The 18,220-nt window shown below is 44.1% G+C and overlaps 1 protein-coding gene across 1 annotated transcript in view; it reads left to right on the top strand.

The window, feature by feature from the left end:
* Positions 1 to 18,220, top strand: part of myripb (myosin VIIA and Rab interacting protein b) — a 439,089-nt gene that overhangs the window by 358,542 nt on the left and 62,327 nt on the right. The window contains exon 9 of the mRNA XM_068049915.1: positions 14,842 to 15,028. Within this exon, the coding sequence (XP_067906016.1) occupies positions 14,842 to 15,028 (187 nt within the window). The remainder of the gene's footprint in view (positions 1 to 14,841; positions 15,029 to 18,220) is intronic.

The raw sequence follows: 18,220 nt of genomic DNA, 5'->3' as shown, positions 1-18,220 counted from the left end.
AGTTCATGGTCATTTTCCCAAATGTATTTTTTTTTTTTTTTAATAACTGCACACTATTAAATATATTCACACTGGTCTATTTCCTGAACAGGAAGCCCAGAATAACTTTTTAAAATTATGCAAAAGCTGTTGCAAAGAATTTAAAACCCATAGTTACGACTTTTTAAAAAAATCAATAGTCTTACTACCATAGTCGCATGTGCAAAGTGAAAATGATCCTCACTCTGGGAAAGATCACGGGAGATTCATACATCTGAGAAAAAAAAACACAAAATATTTTCTGCTATTTTCAACAATTGCTACACTTCAGAACTGACATGAAGAGAAAATAGTATAGGAGGAAACAATGTAGCTTTTAGCTGTGTTTGTTGTACCAGGTTGATGTAGATTACAGTACCAATTCTGGAGCAAGTGCTAAGAGAGTGCTGTATTGCCAAAGATGTTGTTCTTTGGGTGAGAAATTGGCCAGATTTTAAGCCACTGCAATGAGCGGGATGGTGGCAGGGGGGGGAGGGGTGGCATAAAATGGAGCGAGAAGCTCCGGGAGCCTTTACCGACCCGCTCCCGCCTCTGTACACCTTTATGTAGGGCGGGGGGAGGTGGAGAGGCACAAAATGGCTCACCCACCCCAGACCAATCAATGCCCTTAAGTGGCCATTAAGTGGCCACTTAAGGGGCTTTGCCCACCTCCACGCGGATTTTACGCCTGGCGAGCGGGCATCCTGGAGCTGGGAAAAGCCTCCTGGAAATACCAGGCAGCTGAAAATCGTCCTGCCGGGGGGAAGTGTGTCCGATGAAGGGCCGCCCCGCTACCCCAACCATCCCAAGCACCAAACATGCCTCCCTTTCCCCCAACCGACCACCCTTGCCTTGCTGGGGCCTGACCGATGACCCCCAGCGAGGCAACCAAAACTTACCTTCCTTCCCAGCTCTCAGGCATCTTCACTTCACGCTGGGCTGCAGTCCCAGCAGTGGCCACCGTTTCCGGTGGCGTTGCTGGGACTAAGAGCTGCCGGCCTGTTGATTGGCTGGTGGAAGTCCCACCTCAGGTGGAAGCAGGTGGAAGTCCCACCTCAGAACAATTAAAGCCTAGGGACCCGTAGAATACGGAACGGATCCCCAGGCCGGGTGGAAGCAGGTTCGCCACTGACTTTTCAGTCGGTGGCCAGCTCCCATCTGCCCAATGTAAAATCCCGGCCATTATATCATGCTCTCATCATCTTATTCAGGTCAATGCAAAAGACACTATGGTACTCTGCAAAGAAGAGCAGGAGAGTTCTTCTGATATCCCAGTCAACATTTATCCCTGAATCAACACCACATTATCTGGTCATTATCACATTGCTGCTTGTGGAAGCTTGCTATGGGCAATTTGGCTGCCTCCGTTGCCTATGTTATCACAGTCACTATACTATAAAAGTCCTTCATTGGCTGTGAAGTGCTTTTGGAGGTGAAAGGTGCTATGTAAATGCAAGTTCTTTCTTAACCCTGCATGTGTACTGGGACTCACAATAAAGGAGCCAGAGAAATAACCAACAAGTTTAAATACTTTTTTGTAAAAGAAGAACCACAGGTTTTAAACATTCCTATGATTTTATTCCCCTATATTGGTCGCAGCAGTTTCCTGGAGATTGGTCGATTCCTGAAGAATCTAGGGCAATCCCGGAGGATCGGCACCCATAATGTCATAGGATCTCAATTTCCACATTGAAAGCGAAAACTGCCTGAAACAGGTGGGCAGAGTGGTAGTTCCCACTGAAGGTGACAGTAAGCCATTATTGGGCAACTAGCAGCCTGCTAACGTTCAGTGGTCCAAGTTAAAATCTAGCCTATGAGAGTCTAAGTGTAAGCAGTAAAATAATTAATAAAAACAGTCCCAAAAGGGCCTGCAACCATTTATTTTTTCATAAATGGGCTCTTTAAATGAACTGCCACCTATATCATAAAAGCAAAATACTGCGGATGCTGGAAATCTGAAATAAAAACAAGAAATGCTGGAACCACTCAGCAGGTCTGGCAGCATCTGTGAAAAGAGAAGCAGAGTTAACGTTTCGGGTCAGTGACCCTTCTTCGGAACTGACAAATATTAGAAAAGTCGCAGGTTATAAGCAAGTGAGGTGGGGGTGGGGCAAGAGATAACAAAGGAGAAGGTGTAGATTGGACAAGGCCACATAGCTGACCAAAAGGTCATGGAGCAAAGGCAAATAATATGTTAATGGTGTGTTGAAAGACAAAGCATTAGTACAGATTAGGTGTAAATACACTGAATATTGAACAGCAGCAAGTGCAAACCTGAAAAAAAACAGTGGGTAAGCAAACTGAACAAACAAAGATGAAATGAAATAAATGCAAAAAAAAGATTGTAAAAAATGTAAAAAAGAATGTTTAAAAAAAGGAAGAAAAAAATAACTAAAAATGAAAGTAAAATGGGGGGCTGTCATGCTCTGAAATTATTGAACTCAATGTTCAGTCCGGCAGGCTGTAGTGTGCCTAATCGGTAAATGAGATGCTGTTCCTCGAGCTTGCGTTGATGTTCACTGGAACACTGCAGCAATCCCAGGACAGAGATGTGAGCATGAGAGCAGGGGGGAGTGTTGAAATGGCAAGCAACCGGAAGATCAGGGTCCTGCTTGCGGACTGAGCGGAGATGTTCCGCAAAGCGGTCACCCTGTCTGCGCTTGGTCTCCCCAATGTAGAGGAGACCACATTGTGAGCAGCGAATACAGTATACTACATTGAAAGAAGTACAAGTAAATCGCTGCTTCACCTGAAAGGAGTGTTTGGGGCCTGGGATATCACTTACCTACCAACATTGGATGACTGGTTTCCCAGGCATATTTTTACTTGACAAACCTGCTCACCCCCACATTGGGATATTTCATAAATATTCATTAATGAGGCTCCCACCTGTTTGGGAGAGGAGCTTAGAAGACCAAGTCCAATTGCAAAGTTCAATAGGGCAACTATTAGATGGAGATATCTGACGAATTTCCTGCACTGTTTCCACCCTGCCTGTGTCCAGTCTTAAGGTGCAACAGAGTCTAAAACCAATCCTTTTGGGGTAGATTTTGACTTTGTGGTTGACAACCCGTTTTACATCTCTTCTGGTTTTTATTTCCATTGACTTCCATTTACACTATCATGCAAAGTCAAGCTCTATCCCTTGTGTCTCTTGGGGTGGTGTTAGTTTTGGAAGGAACAGAAATGCACATTCAATCTTGATGTGTCTGAAATAAAGTCAGAAAGTGCTGGAAATACTCAGCTTGTCTGGCAGTATCTGTGGAGAGAGAAGCAGAGTTAATGTTTCGAATCTGTCACCTTTGGTCTGATGTAAAGTCACAGGCCTGAATCGTTAACTCTGTTTCTCTCTCCACAGATGCTGCCAGACCTGCTGAGTATTTCCAGCATCTTCTGTTTTTATTTCAGATTTCCAGCATCTGCAGTATTTTGCTCCTGATGTGCCTTGAGTTGGGCCAAATGCATCTATTCAGTGAATTAACCCGAACATCCTCAATCCAGACAAATCAGGGTTCAGAATTCATTGCTTGCTCTTTACAACTAGTCCTTGAGTTTCCAATATACAGTATGAGATGGTGCATTTTGATATGAAGAATAAGGATGCCATATACTGCTTAAATAATGTGTCTAAATGGGGAAGAGGAACAAAGCAACCTCAGGTTACAAATACACAAATCACTAAAAGCAGTGACACAGATTACTAAAGCCATAATAAATGCAAACCGGGGTAAACTGGGGTTCATTTTTAGAGGGATAGTATTGATAAGCAGAGAAGTTATGTTAAACTTGTAAAGGACCTTGGTTAGACCACACTTGGAGTATTGTGCACAGTCCTGAACTCCATATTATAAAAAGGATATGGAGACATTGGAGAAGGTGCAAAAAATATTTATGAGGGTATTACCAGAACTGAGAGGCTATAACTATCAGCAAAGAGTGAACAGGCTGGGGGTTCTTTTCTCTAGAAAAGGGAATACTGAAAAAGTTCTTTAAGATAATGAAAGGGTTCAGTAGAGTCAATGTGGAGAAAATGTAGGGGAGACTTCTGGGGTAGACCAAAACTCGAGGCCTTAAATATAAGGTAGTCACTAATAAATCCAATAAGGAATTCAGGAGAAACCTCTTTACCTGGGGAGTGGCTAAAATGTGGAACTTGCTACTTAAAGGATTAGTTGAGTCAAAGAGCATAGATGCATTTGAGGGAAGTCTAGATAAGCATATGGGGGAGAAAGGAATAGAAGGGAATGCTGGTAGGGTTAGATGAAGAGGGGTTGGAGGATTCTCACGTGGAGTATATATGCTGGCATAGACCAGTTGGGCCAAAAGGCTTTTTTCTGTACAGTAGACTTGATGTAATATACCTGAAAATTCCATATTTCCATTCAAACTGAACAATATAAGGCATTGTGAAGAAACTTGAATGTTATGGCTCTGTTTATAAAGTGTCACAAATGATTTCATTGTTGATTAACTAGCCTCATCCCACGCAGTAGCACCAACATACATAGAATGCGCCAAAGATTTCAAATTGAAAAATAACTTGACATTATCCAGTGTTAGGCACTGTGTAATGTGTCTCGCTACAAATGTCTGAGAAAGCATCCTACTAAATGTTCTTTAGATGATCATTTGTCACTCAGCTAGTTCCAGAAATTGTTTGCAGTTTCCCCCTTTTTCCAGCTGCTCTTAATACATCACAATACAGTGTTTGGTTTCAGAAGTAAATGATTACTATTGTGCTGTCTCAGTGTTTCACACTTTTCCAATGCACTTACACTGTGGATACTTCCATTGTATTGAAAGAGAATGTAGCAGTGCAGACTGATGTAACATTGCCAGAATTGATGGACGGCGTGACTACATTGGGCTCGGTCAGAATGATGAAACTAATGCCAGACGATCCTTGTGATTCATTTGCAAAATATCCATTGCCCAGCAACACCAAGGCATGCATTTATATAGCACCTTTCTTGAACTCAGAATGTCCCACAGCACTTTTTGGCAATGAAGTACTTTTTCAAAGTGTAGCCACTGTGTTGTAATGCAGGAAACTTCAGGCAATTCTTCAGAAACCCAACCTCTTTTCCAAAGGTGGATGCTTGGATGTAACATTTCACCTCCTCCCACTCTCCTCCAGTGAAATATGACATGGCCTTGCTATTGAAAGGAAAGAAAGACTTGTATTTCTATAGTGCCTTTCACAACTACCAGAAAAGCACTCTACAGCCATTTGAATACTTTTGAAGTGTCGTCACTGTTGTAATGTAGGAAACACAGCAGCCAATTTGCACGCAGCAAGTTCCCACAAACAGCAATGTAGTATTGACCAGATAATCTGTTTTTGTGATGTTGATTGAGAGATAAATCGTCACTTGGACACTGGGAGAATGTCCTGTTCCTCTTCAAAATAGTGCCATGGGATCTTTTATGCCACTTGAGAGGGCGGATGGTGCCTTAGGTAAGCATCTCATCCAGAAGATGGCACCTCCAACAGTGCAGCATTCCCTCAGTGCACTGGAGTGTCAGCTTTTAGATTTTTCTGCTCAGGTCCTAGAGTGGGACTTAAACCTACAATTGTTTAATTCAGAGCCACAACTGGTGTCAGTGGAGCAGGGGGACACTGGAAGGCTGAGGCTAAAATTGAGCACTAATTGGCCATGTCTCATCATGTAGTCTCACAACAGCTACATTAACATAAAAACATTTTTTGTTTTGTTTTATTAATATAAATGCTGAAGAATAACGCTATGGTGAGGCCTTGTCCAGGAACAGACTTTACGAATACTGGTCATTGCAGTGAATTGTAGAGTGCAGCAATGCATAACCAAGATCAGACTAAACAAATGTGACCCTAAAACATAGTAAAGTGCAAATTAAAAGGGAAATGTAGAGGAAAAATGACCCCTACAAAGCCTGCAGGGGAAAGAAAGGGTTCACTAGGCTGAATATAGGAGCATCGAGAAATATGTCAAAAGGGGACGGGCAAAATGAGACCAAAGCAATAGCAAAGCTGCAGAGGCAAAATATCACAGCAAAAAATGTCTTTAAGTACTACAATAGGAAGAGGGCCATCAGAGCAGAGGTGAGAACATTAAAAGATGCAAATGATCTTTAAACAGAGGATATGCATGAAAGAGTCTGAATGATTACTTCCTCACAGTCTTCATAAGAGAAGACACAAACAAGTCTTTGATAAGCTGAAAGGACTTAAAACAAATAAACCCCAGGGATACATGGAAGTTTCCAATGGTGCAGAGGGAGACTAGGAAAGGGAGATCTCAGGAATGGCCACTGGGAGGTATCAGTAGATTGGAAATGGGCCAATGTGGTGGCATATTCATAAAGGTTAATAGAATAGACAACTACAGGAACATTATTCTTACAGTAACTCTGAGTAAAATAATGGAATTGATTATCAGGAGTAAACATGGGAATATTTGGACATCAATTCAGTAAACAATTGTCAAGATGGCTTTAGAAGGGGGGAGTTCCTGTCTGACCAACCTCCTTGATTTATTTGAGGAAGTGACAGTCAAAGAGATTGTGGCAAATCCTTTGAAGTTGAGAACTTTAATTTCCCAAAAAAGGCATTTTATAAAGTTTAACACACAAGGCTATCAGTTGGGCTCAAAAGTGTGAGACTTCAGCTGAAGAAATTGACTGAGAATTTGAAAGCAATGAGTACATGTTAGTGACGTCTTATGGGGGTGAGGGTGAATACTGATTGGGGTGTCCCAGGGCTCAGTGTTGGGTTTCTGGTCTACATCAACGTTTTGAATTCAGAATCTCAATGCCAAATGATACCAACCGAATGGAGCAGTGGAATCAATGGAGGTAGATTAGAAATTATAGAATGTGTTAAACAAAGTGAACGATGACTGATGACATCGAATACAGAGAATATGTATCTTAGTCCACATGGAAATAAAAATGGGCGTCTTTGTACCCGGTGAGTAGTGCTGAAATAGCTGAGCATGAAGTTGAAAGAGAACTAGAAGTCTCAGGGGCCACTTTCAACCCAGAGTGAGATTCGGGTGTGTGGAGGCAGGGCAACTGTGATACTAACTTCTTGGCCTAAATTTCAGGCCCGATCTATTTTAACGAGCAGGCCTCATTTAAATATCACCAGTCCACTTCTGGCCAGAGCAGGTATGAATGCGGCTGTAGATCAGCTGTGAAGATCAGGTGGCTCAGAGCCACCTATCAGCTCCCAGGTGAGTAGTGGGGAGGGCAGGGGCCGCTTACGAATATATTGTGGGAGGGAATGAGGAGTGTTTGGGGCAGCAGAGGCCATGATTCTTCTTGTACAGCCTGAATGAGCACTACTGCTCCTCCTGGCCCAACAAAGGAAACTGTTAGATTTATCACAATGGCCTCTGCTCTCTGCAGTCCAGCTGCTGACCACCATCTGCTGAGCAAGAAAGCCACAGCGGGGACTTTCCTCAGTAAGGGGCTGGTTTATATTGCATTGGGATTGCAGTGGGACCCATGAAATGAGGTATCCGAGAAGTGATTATGGAATATACATCATAGCAGTTGACAGTTTGGGAAGGGTTAATCTGAATTATAGCTTTAAACTAAACTGAGGGAGAAGGACAAGAGACACAGGTTCAAACTAATAAAACGTAACTTTCATGTCGAAATGATGCAGTTCTTCTTCACCCAGAGTGATTAATACTGGAACAGATTTCCAGATAGAGTGGTGTCAGGATGGGTACTACCATTGAGCCACATCTGACACCATGTGCAATCTTTCAGGATGGTTGAATTATGATGGACCAAAAGGACTGCTTCATTTGTGAGGAGCCTGTGAACTTATTGGAATGTTAACGGAGTATTCATGTTTCCAAAAGAGGGTTGAAACAAATCTTTTAAAATCTTGGTCCACTTCAGGGTGGCTAAGTGAGGGCCAATGAAAAACCTTTTGTCCGCACCCAGACCTACAGAACCTTTGATTCCTTTGATATCCCCAGTTTCCTGACATTTTAAATAAAATCTGATGCAGGGAGGATTTTGTGTTAAATGGGAGTTATCCTATTAACAAGTGGGAGAAAAAAATCCATTGCCATCAACTTGTTATTCTGTTTATGCTCCAAGTGTGTGGTTTTGCTGTGAAGCTGTTAATTTTAGTTATTTTTCCTGCATGCTAATCACCCCACCCATGGCAATCAGGAGAATTGGTGATGAAATAGAAGGATATTCCGTGACGCTGGTATAAAGAGAAGGTTTTGAATTTCTGACGCGACTGTTTACTATCAGAGTCGTACTGTTCATTAGTGAGAGCTTAATTGTGCCTGAGGATGAATCTGTGCCCGTCTGTGGTTGCACCTCGTGTGTCATGACAGCTGTTTATGAAGAATTAGTTAGCAGAGACAATGGGGCAAATTGAACCAATCCTGCCCATTGGGAAACTGACGGAATTGGAAGCAACATTGGTTTTACACCTTGAAGTCAATAGAGTGTGAAATTGAGCAAATATAAAAATCAGCATTCCGCCCAGGCCTGTGGGTTTCCCACAGTGAGTCAGGTTAAATATACTCCCAATTTTGAAAGCTTTCCTACAACATGGTGTGCAGATAAGAGGTGAAACCACCTATGTTTACAGCATAGAAGAAAGCCATTCAGCTCACTATGTCTGTGCTGACATTTTGCTCGAACATTCCAAGACTAATGCCATGGCCGTGCTCTCTCCCCATAGCCCTGGATCTTCCTCTGCTTCAATTATTTACCCAATTTCCCATTAAAAGAAGCAGTGGTCTCTGCCTCAAACAACCCATGTAGTTAAGTTTTCCAAACTGTGCACAACTCTCTGCTTAAAGGAACATTTCCAGACCTCGCCCCTCACTCCCTGAGAGACAGTTTTTCAACAGATGATTCCTTCATCACTGACTCCTGAACCGGAGGAAGTAAGGGTCGATTTTCAAAACAAAAGCAAAATACTGCGAATGCTGGAAATCTGAAATAAAAACAGAAAGTGCTAGAAATAGCAGGTTAGGCAGCATCTGTGGAGAGAGGAGCAGAGTTAACGTTTCAGGTCAATGACCTTTCATCATCAATGGTCAATTTTCAATGTCTATATACCCAAGTGTAAAACTGGTATTGGAACATGGCCAGCCAGTGATTGAAATCAGCCTGGAACAATGTATGGCAAATCTGGAGGTGGGGAGAGCATTTAATCGAGCGGAATGGTAGCAGGTGGGGACCCCACCACTCTCCCACCTCCACCCCAATTGACTGCAAATTGAGGCCCTTAAGGGGCAATTAATGCCCAATTTAAGGGCCTTTTTCTGCCACTGGTATTAATCTGGCGACAATCGGGCCTGTCACCACGCAGAGAGCACGACATGCAAACCCGTGCGAGGTTGCTTGTGGTTTCCCCGGGGCGGGAGGGATCTCTCATTCAAAGGCACTTAATGCCTGATCGAGGGACCCGGAATTGGGGAGGGGGGCCGCTGTGATACACTCCCGCCCTTGCTGCTGACTACCCTTCACACGCCTCCCCCACGACACCCACCCAGTGAAACCCTTTCCACCATCACTTACATCTGGCCTGGGTCGCTGCATGATCCTGGGCCTCCGGTGGGTGCCGTTCCGGCAAAGGCCACCGCCTCCCCAGTGGCGCTGCCGAGCAAAAGAGCTGCCAGCCTCTGATTGGCCAGCGGTTCTCAGCGGGACTTCCTGTCGCCAGGGTCCTGATCCCAGGAAAGTCCCGCCGGTGGCCTCTCGAGTGCCTGATTGGCTCTTAATTGGCAGGTCTTTCCCAAAGGAGACAACGCTGGTCTCTCACCAGCTCTCCAACCGGCGGCCGAGACCACATCACCTCCATAAAACTCCCCTCCGCTATTTCTCGTGTCTTGAACCTGTCTAAGCATCTTTAAAGAGCTTTTAATATTTTTTTTCTTTCTGAACCATTTACCCGAGGGACTTCTCAAGACCATGTTGGGCCTCACTGAACAAAATTAAACCGAAAGATATTTTAAAAGTATCATTATGTAAAGGCCATCTTATGTGTGATTGTAACTCGCAAGTAATTATCTGAAATGGGAGCAGAGTGCGTGACAATCTTTCAGCTGCACTCCTCGAAAACAGCTGTTTGTATTGTCCTATTTTAACCTACTCGAATTGCAACACTCAGTTCCTGTACTTTAATTTTTAATTACTAATAAAAATCATGCAGCTTCAGGATAAACCCAGGCATTTTTTTAAATGAGTGATTTAGAGGAGGACTTCAATAAACAACAGCCTTAAATTCATGAATAATACAAGAATGTGCTGTTTTGGAACATGTTGATCAATTACAGGCCAGTTGCGACAGATGAGTGGTGTATTTGTGTCACATGTCATTTACTGGCGAGCAGTGCACTGTCATACACTTGGGCTAGGAAACTCCAGGCATATCTATAACGTGCAGGGCCACCTGTTAAAAGTAACAGATCAAGAAAGGGACCTGGGGGTTGTAAAGGTTGATGAGCAGTGTCAGGTTGCGATTGAGAAAGCAAAGAGAGTTATTGGTTGTATTACTATGGCCACTAAGTACAAAATCAAGAGTATTATACTTGCAGTAAAAACAAAAATACTGGAAACACTCAGCAGGTCAGGCAACATCTGTGGCGAGAGAGACCGAGTTAACCTTTTAGGTTGATGCTCTTTCATCAGAACTATACTCGCGTTGTTTGCAGTTCTGTTATGTCTGCACTTGTAGTACTCGGGCTAGTTCCCAATTGCAGAGCGAATCCAGCTGTAATTGCATCCCTCGTGCATTCTTGCATTCATGGGATGGCCTGCAGACTTTGCCAGATTTGTGGAAGTTGCCTAATTTAAAACTGCTTTCCTTGTATGTTCCCGTTGAGCACAGGCAGTATCTGTCAGCAGTTAAGCAGGGAACGAGAGTGCAGCAGTTCTTAAATGGCTGCTGCACCTAAAGGCTCTCTAGGTTTTCATTAACAGTTCAAGGATCTTTGAACAGCTTGAAAACAGATCATGGTCATAAACTGGTGGCAGGGAGTCGGGTGAACACTGCCCTCAACAGCTAAGGTCAATGCAAGCAGCATGCAATATTCTGCTGCTCCCTCTTTTGGCAGCACCTCATGTTCGGTGGTATCTTCCTTCACGCCTGAAGGCAGCCTATGAAGCCACCCATATTTGCAGCCAGACTCTTTCTGAGGCAAGGAACGACAACAGTGAAAGACCAGTAAACCTCTCTCTCTTTCTCTGTGTAAACGAAGTAAACTTTCCAGAGTCTTACAGCACATCAAAAAAAACACACCCAGAAGTCAAACAGCAGCCAAAGTTTATAAAGCAGCAACTAAGCTGTAAGTGCTGCACGACCCTTTTCAACAGCACTGGTGAGGGGACCTTCCTGCCGATTAGCGCCACATTCTGCTGAGCATGTGCCGTGCAAAGCATTGGGGGGAAATTGAAACTTGAATTAATTCTTTAATTTGAACGTCATGGGTGTGTACTCCTGCCAGTGTTATCACCTCTACCAATATGGCAGGCAGCGGACTTGCAGTCAGAAATGTGTGTACGGTTTCTGCCCACCATACTGGGGGCTTAGTAGGTCAATTAGTGCTTGGAAAATGGGGCGCAGTGCAGTCAAATTTGTAGACCAAGGAGTTTCTTAACAAAGAAGTCCACCCTTCTAGTTTTGTGACTGAATTGTTGTATCTGATTCCTTATACAACATGTTTTTCTGTTGGCTTGCAGTCTGGGAAGCAGATGTCCAGTGTGGGAATCAGTGCATACCAATAGATGTCAATATTGCTTCCACCAAGGTCAACATGGATGCTACATGTACACTGCATACTAATCACTCATTATTCTGGTGCTTTACATATTTCTAGTGTTAATGAACAGTGTCCATTTTAGAATCACTTTGTTGGACATCACTAATGCACAAAATACTGGTCATTTGTCATGCGGAAGCTGTGATCCAAATCGTTAACAAGACTTTCAGTGCCGACTAAGATACAGTAGCTTTCTATTGCACTAATGAACTTGCTGTTGCAATATTTGCCTCGAGCAGGGTGATCCTGGACATTGCCTGCTGTGTAACAATGTGAAACTGTAAATTTTTATTTTACATTTATTTGTATAATTTTACATGCCAATCAAATGCGAATGTACAAATCACACAGCGTGTTTGTTTTTGAATTTGAAGATGGAAACCAAAAATATCTAGAGTAAAAAATGGTGAAAGAAGCCCAAAAGCTTAAAAAAGGTGTCCAATGCAATTTTAAATAAAAACAAGAAATGCTGGAACTACTCAGCAGGTTTGGCAGCATCTGTGGCGAGGGAAGCAGAGTTAACATTTCAGGTCTGTGACTGATGCAGGGTCACTGACCTGAAACGTTAACTCTGCTTCCCTCTCCACTGATGCTGCCAGACCTGAGTATTTCCAGCATTTCTTGTTTTTATTTCAGATTTCCAGCATCTGCAGTATTTTGCTTTTATTCCAATGCACTTTTGTTGCCTGCACTTTGTGCTGGTCCCTTATTAATATAAAAAGTTTTACATTTTGTTCAGTTCAGGGAAGGCTCAAACATGCTGTGGAGTAATTACGACACAGAAGGAGGCCTTCAGCCCATTGGAACCATGCTGACTCCGTAGAGTAATACAGTCAGTCCCATTCCCTGCTCTATCCCCATAGCCCTGCAGGATTATTTCCCTCAAGTGCCCAGCCAATTTCTTTTTGAAATCATTCACTGTCTCTACTTCTACTGCTCTCTTAGGCAGTGAGTTCCAGGTCACTACCACTCGCTGCGTAAAAAGGTTTTTCCTCACATCCCCTCTGCATCTCTTGCCCAAAACCTTAAATCTGTGTCCCCCCCCAGTCCTTGTACCATTAACTAATGGGAACAGCTTCTCTTTGTCTACCTTATCTAAACCTATCAAAATCTTGCACTCCTCTATCAAATCTCCCCTCAAACATCTCCGCTCTAAGGAAAACAGCCCCAGCTTCTTCAACCTAATCTTGTAGCTAAAATCCCTCATCCCTGGAACCATTCTGGTAAATCTTCTCTGCACCCTCAGCCTAACCCTGTGGACCTCCTGAGGCTTCAGGAACTAGGCCAGCTGGCTTGAGGCAGCCTCCCAGAGGTAGACCAATGGGGGGGGGGAGGGCCAGCATTCCAGGCAAGCTTTGAGGCTTTCCCCGCCTGCCTGGCCACAGCTGTGCCTGCAGGCGGTCCTAGATCCTGGGTTCCTCCTCCACAATAGTGGCCCAGCTGCTAAGTCCATTTCTTGATTTAAAAGTTTAAAAAGTTGGAGAGAGGGCACCTCAAGATGGAGGCACCCCCTCTTTCTCCCTTACCTGAGCTGGAGGCTGCTGCTCCTTCCGAGCTGGAAGTCCTCCTATTGGCTCTCCAGCTTCGAGAGCCCACCCGCCATCCTTAATTAGACCACGAGCCTACCCTCTGGCCACTGATTGGCCAATTTGGGGAAAGTACTGCTGGGTGACTGTTTCCCAACACGGTGCAGGTTCGTAACCCCCATTTAACCCAGATGTTGGGGTCCCAACCTAAAATCCTGCCCCATATACCAATGCTACTTATTAACTGCCCACTGGAAGCACAGGAGTGATCCTTGTGGAGAAGTGTCTGTCCCTCACTGAAAACCTGCTCAAAATGGCATGACTGAGACTAGGAACTCCCCAGGTGGGAAACCAGTGTACTTCCGCTCTGTAATATATGGCATGTGAGAGCTGCGATGTGACAAGTCATAAATAGTGCCACTTGTTTCTTCCGAAGTTTTCTTTTGATTTTTGACCCCTTTTTTCCAACGGTCGGCTCATGGGCAGCCTCCTGCTACCTCACGATTCCTCCTATGGGACCTCAGTGGATGTCGGCAGGTTATTATACTGTTTACACCTACCCCTGCAGCCACACCTCAGCAGAGGAGGGTGTCACTGAATAGTAATCAGTGTAATCCCTCACAGATATTTCCCTCTAGCACAGGGATCACCGAGCACAGTTGTAACACATTTACAGCCCACCATAATCAGCAAATTCCACACAATCTGGGGACTGTCCCTGAGACCCTCCTGACCTATATAGCTCAATGCCTCTCCAGCCAGCATTCCTACACCTTAGCCCATCAGATAAGCTTCAGTTATGTAGAATTTCTATGGCCAGGACATATAAGATGATTGGTATGTCAGAAATTGGTCTTCGGTCTCAGATAGCTGTGTCAGATAATCTATTTTCCAAACACATATCTAATAATCCTCCTTTTATAAACCCACAGTCCATGTACACCCACAGTGGTGTTAGAGAGGAAGTTCCAGGGTTTTGACCCACGATGGTGAAAGAATGGTGGCGATATATTTACAAGTCAGGATGGTGTGTGACTTGGAAGTGAACTTGCAGATGGTGGTGTTCCCGTTCACCTGCTGTCCTTCTTCTATGTGGTAGAGGTCACGGGTTTGAAAGGAGCCTTGGCAAGTTGCTGCAATGCACCTTGTAGATGATGCACTGGTGTTGGAGGGAGTGAATGTTGAAGATTGTGGATGGGGTGCTGATCAAGTGGGCACAGTGGTGCAGTGCTAAACACAGTGATGGGCATCACGTGACTGATTGTTTCTGCTCCAGACCTCAGGCTTTTAAACCCCAAGCTTGGCGTCACCAAATCACTGCCTTTTTGATTTACCTCATCTTCCTGACGGTGCTTTTTAACATTGATGTCAACTGCACCAGAGACATCATTCATTCACCCACCTCGGTTTCTCAATTAACAAAATAGATCATTGGTTAATAAAGAATATCATAAGTGATCAGAAAAATGATCGGGCAATCCTATTCATTGCTGTTTGTTTTCCGTTCCCAGAGATCTCGCTCTGAATTCTCACTGACAAGCGAAGACACTCTAACTAAAGAGCTAGCTGAAGCCAACCTTAAATCCACTATCTCAGAGGCGATGTGGAGGCAGGGGCAATTCCAGCCCTCACAAAGTATGGAAGTCCGACCCTATTCACTGCCAAGTTGGAAAAGCATGGATCTACTGGATAATGCAGGTGTCTAACCAACTTGGGGGGAGTGCTGGATCCCGGAACATTTAGTGCGGGCGTTGATACATTGGTGATTGCTCATTACTGGACACAAATTGCTCGCTGACTGGAGTACTTGCATGGTTTGCTTTAGTAATTAAAAAAGGAAAAGAATCAGGATTTTTTTTCAAGTAAAATGACAGAATCTATTAAGAGCTCAAAATGTTCAATTCCTAAATAATGATTTAGCATTTAAGGTATTAGGCTCCTGAATTGGACAAAGACAAAGAAATTGAAGCACCTCTCTGGAAATCTGTTCTAAAAAATTGATCTTATATTTTTTGATTTTATGGCACCATGTGAATCAGGGAATCATAAGCCAGTTAAGCGAACAATAGGGGTAACATTTCCTTGAGGCTTCTCCCTATCTCCTGCCGTAACTTAGGGGGAACATTGGCAGAAACAGCTGTTTATGATGTTTCTGTAGGGTTTCCACCAGAGTTACAGGGTGAGATTGGGAGAACCCTTTTACCTCACATTGTCCAAGATCATTCTGGGACTTTGGCAGTTTTATTTTTTTAATGCAGTGACTTTTTTTTTGACTGTTATATGTTGAGACTCAACATGAGTTCGTTTTTTAAAAAAAGGTCTACTGTATCCTGGGCTAAAACTGTCAACTGCCAATCATCAACGTTTGAAGAACTGAAAAAAGCCCTACAGTAACCATTGGGTGGAACCTTAGCATCTTGGGACAATCAGGTCATACTTTCATGAGTTAAAATTATTTTAGAGGGTAACTAAATTGACATACAAAAATTAGCCACGGGATATAATTTACATAAATTTTCATAAGGTGTAAGATAGGCCAGGTAAAAAGCTTATAGCATGGTATATGGGAGGCTGTGCTTCAGCATTGGCTTGAGATCCAAGTTCCTGCGCACAGCATTGGCTTTAGGATGTTGGTTATGAAGCAGATAGAAAAGGGAGCATCCACAGCACTCAAACCTGACCCTAGATAGTCAAAGAGTCAGCTGTGCAACAACACTGTCCTGTCTGAATGGTCTCTGATCACTGAGTAAAAGCTGCGGTTCACAGACACTGTCAGCAACCGCTGTGGTCCAATGGACCAAAGAGGTGTGAAGAGCTACCATGGACGTGAAAAGAGTGCTGAAGTGGGCTGTTCATGCACCATTGGAAGGGAGTGACACAAGGCTAAAGTGGCTAAAGGCCAAAGAGACAAAAAAAATACACAAGGGAGAGAATTAGTAAAGAAAATTCTAAACGGGAACAGCAGGAGTGAGCAGTGGATTAAAGCTATTTGGAAAACAGAAAACATTAGGACTGCATTTAAGCTGGAGGGGGATCAAAGCTGAGGGCTGGCGAGTAAGAATGCGAGACAAGTGGGTAGCAAGTGGCATGGAATATACATTCAGAGTGTTGATGAGCAAACAAGATGCTGAGAAAGGGAGGTTGAGTATACAGAGGGATAAGGAGGGAGATAGTGGCATAGTGGTATTGTCACTGGACCAGAAATCCAGAGGCCCAGGCTAATGCCCTGGGGACGTGGGTTCAAATCCCACCACGACTAGTGGAATTTAAATTCAGCTAATTAAAACACACAAAAAAATCTGACTTTGAAACAGTAACAGTGCCATGAAGCTATCACTGGTTGTTGTAAAAGCCAAATCTGGTTCATTAATGCCCTTTAGGGAAGGAAATCTGCCATCCTTACCTGATCTGGCCTAGATGTGACTCCAGACCGACAGCAATGTGGTTGATTCTTAACTGCCCACTGAAATAGCCTAGCAAGCCGCTCTGTTCTAGGGTAATGAGGGATGAGCAACAAATGCTGGCCTTGCCAGCAACATCCCTTAAAAGAATTAGAGGCAAGACTCCAAACTAGAGTGGGACATAGTCAGGAAAGGCGCAGCATTGATCCCTAAGGCTGGAATACCTGGTCTCAAACAAAAACCTCTGAATAACTTGGATTTTTTTTCTAAACAATTCCAAATTGATTTAATTCAGACCTTGGGTCTAGAGATATGCTAACAAATACTTTACCTCTTTGATTCTTTAAATCTTTGAAGAGGAGAAGTTGCATTGAATGTTCAAAACCAGGATACTATTTACAACTTCACCGCTTGCTGACTCACTGCATTTCGAGCTCTCTACGTGGTTATTGCTAAATATACAGGTTGATAAAGCTTCAGTTAAAAATAAATTAGATCCAAGACTTTTTAAATAGGGATCCAGAGTACAAAACCAAGCAGGTAAGGGTGAACCTAGAGCCGTAGAGTCATCTTATCATAGAAGGAGGCCATTCTGCCCAGTGAATCCTTGCTGGGATTTTGCCCAATTTTGAGCAGCCTACTTTAAGAAAGATGTCAGGCAGGATTTTACATTGCCACCGCACAATGGCAGCCCGCACGCATGGGCTGTACTTCATGGAGCCGCAGCGATATTAAACACAGCGGCTCATTTAAATGGTCGGGACTGATCAACTCCTCCGCCCCCAATGATGTGAAGGGGTGGGCAGTCCGTCCCCGGCAATGGCATCAGGCTTCGAGCCCTACATTGCCATTTAAATTTTTAAAGCAGTAACAATTGTGAGAAATGAAATAAAGTGATCCTGACCCTCTCCCACCATCCCCCTCCCATAAGCATAGAAATCATTACCTACTCTCTCCACTCCCCGAAAATACTTAGCTTTTGCTCCCAATCTTCCCCCCCAAAGGTACATCAGCTTTAAACTTTACTCCTTCCCACCACCCCCTAGAGCAGTGAAATTAGTTTGACCCCGCTCCCCTACCTCCCGCACTGAAAATCCTACCTGCTCCCACCCTCCCCACGAGTGTTCCACCTCAGATTTTCGGATGGAGATCCGAAGGTGCGAAAGTGCCGGCCACCGGCCGCACCTATATTGGAGTGGGACAGACAGCGGGAGCAGCTAAGTGCTTAATTCATTTATTTGCATTTTAAAAAATATTTATATTTTGCTTCTGTCGCCAAGCGGCAGGGGGCCGCCACGAGGCCTTGCAGCTGCCAGCAATATCGGGCCGGGCCTTCCTGGCGTCGAGGCCTGCGGCAGGCCTCTGCCGGAGGCATTTTCCGCCCCCTCCCCCCCCCAACCCTCGCCATGACCCCCGACAAGGGGAAGCTGTAAAATCCAGCCCATCCTGGCGACAAAGAGTGTACAGAAAAGATACACTGGGGTGACAG

This window comes from Heterodontus francisci, chromosome 2 (assembly GCF_036365525.1).
Source record: "Heterodontus francisci isolate sHetFra1 chromosome 2, sHetFra1.hap1, whole genome shotgun sequence".
Taxonomy (NCBI): Eukaryota; Metazoa; Chordata; class Chondrichthyes; order Heterodontiformes; family Heterodontidae; genus Heterodontus; species Heterodontus francisci.
Note: the sequence above shows the minus strand (reverse complement) of the source record. Positions and strands in the feature narration are given on the sequence as shown.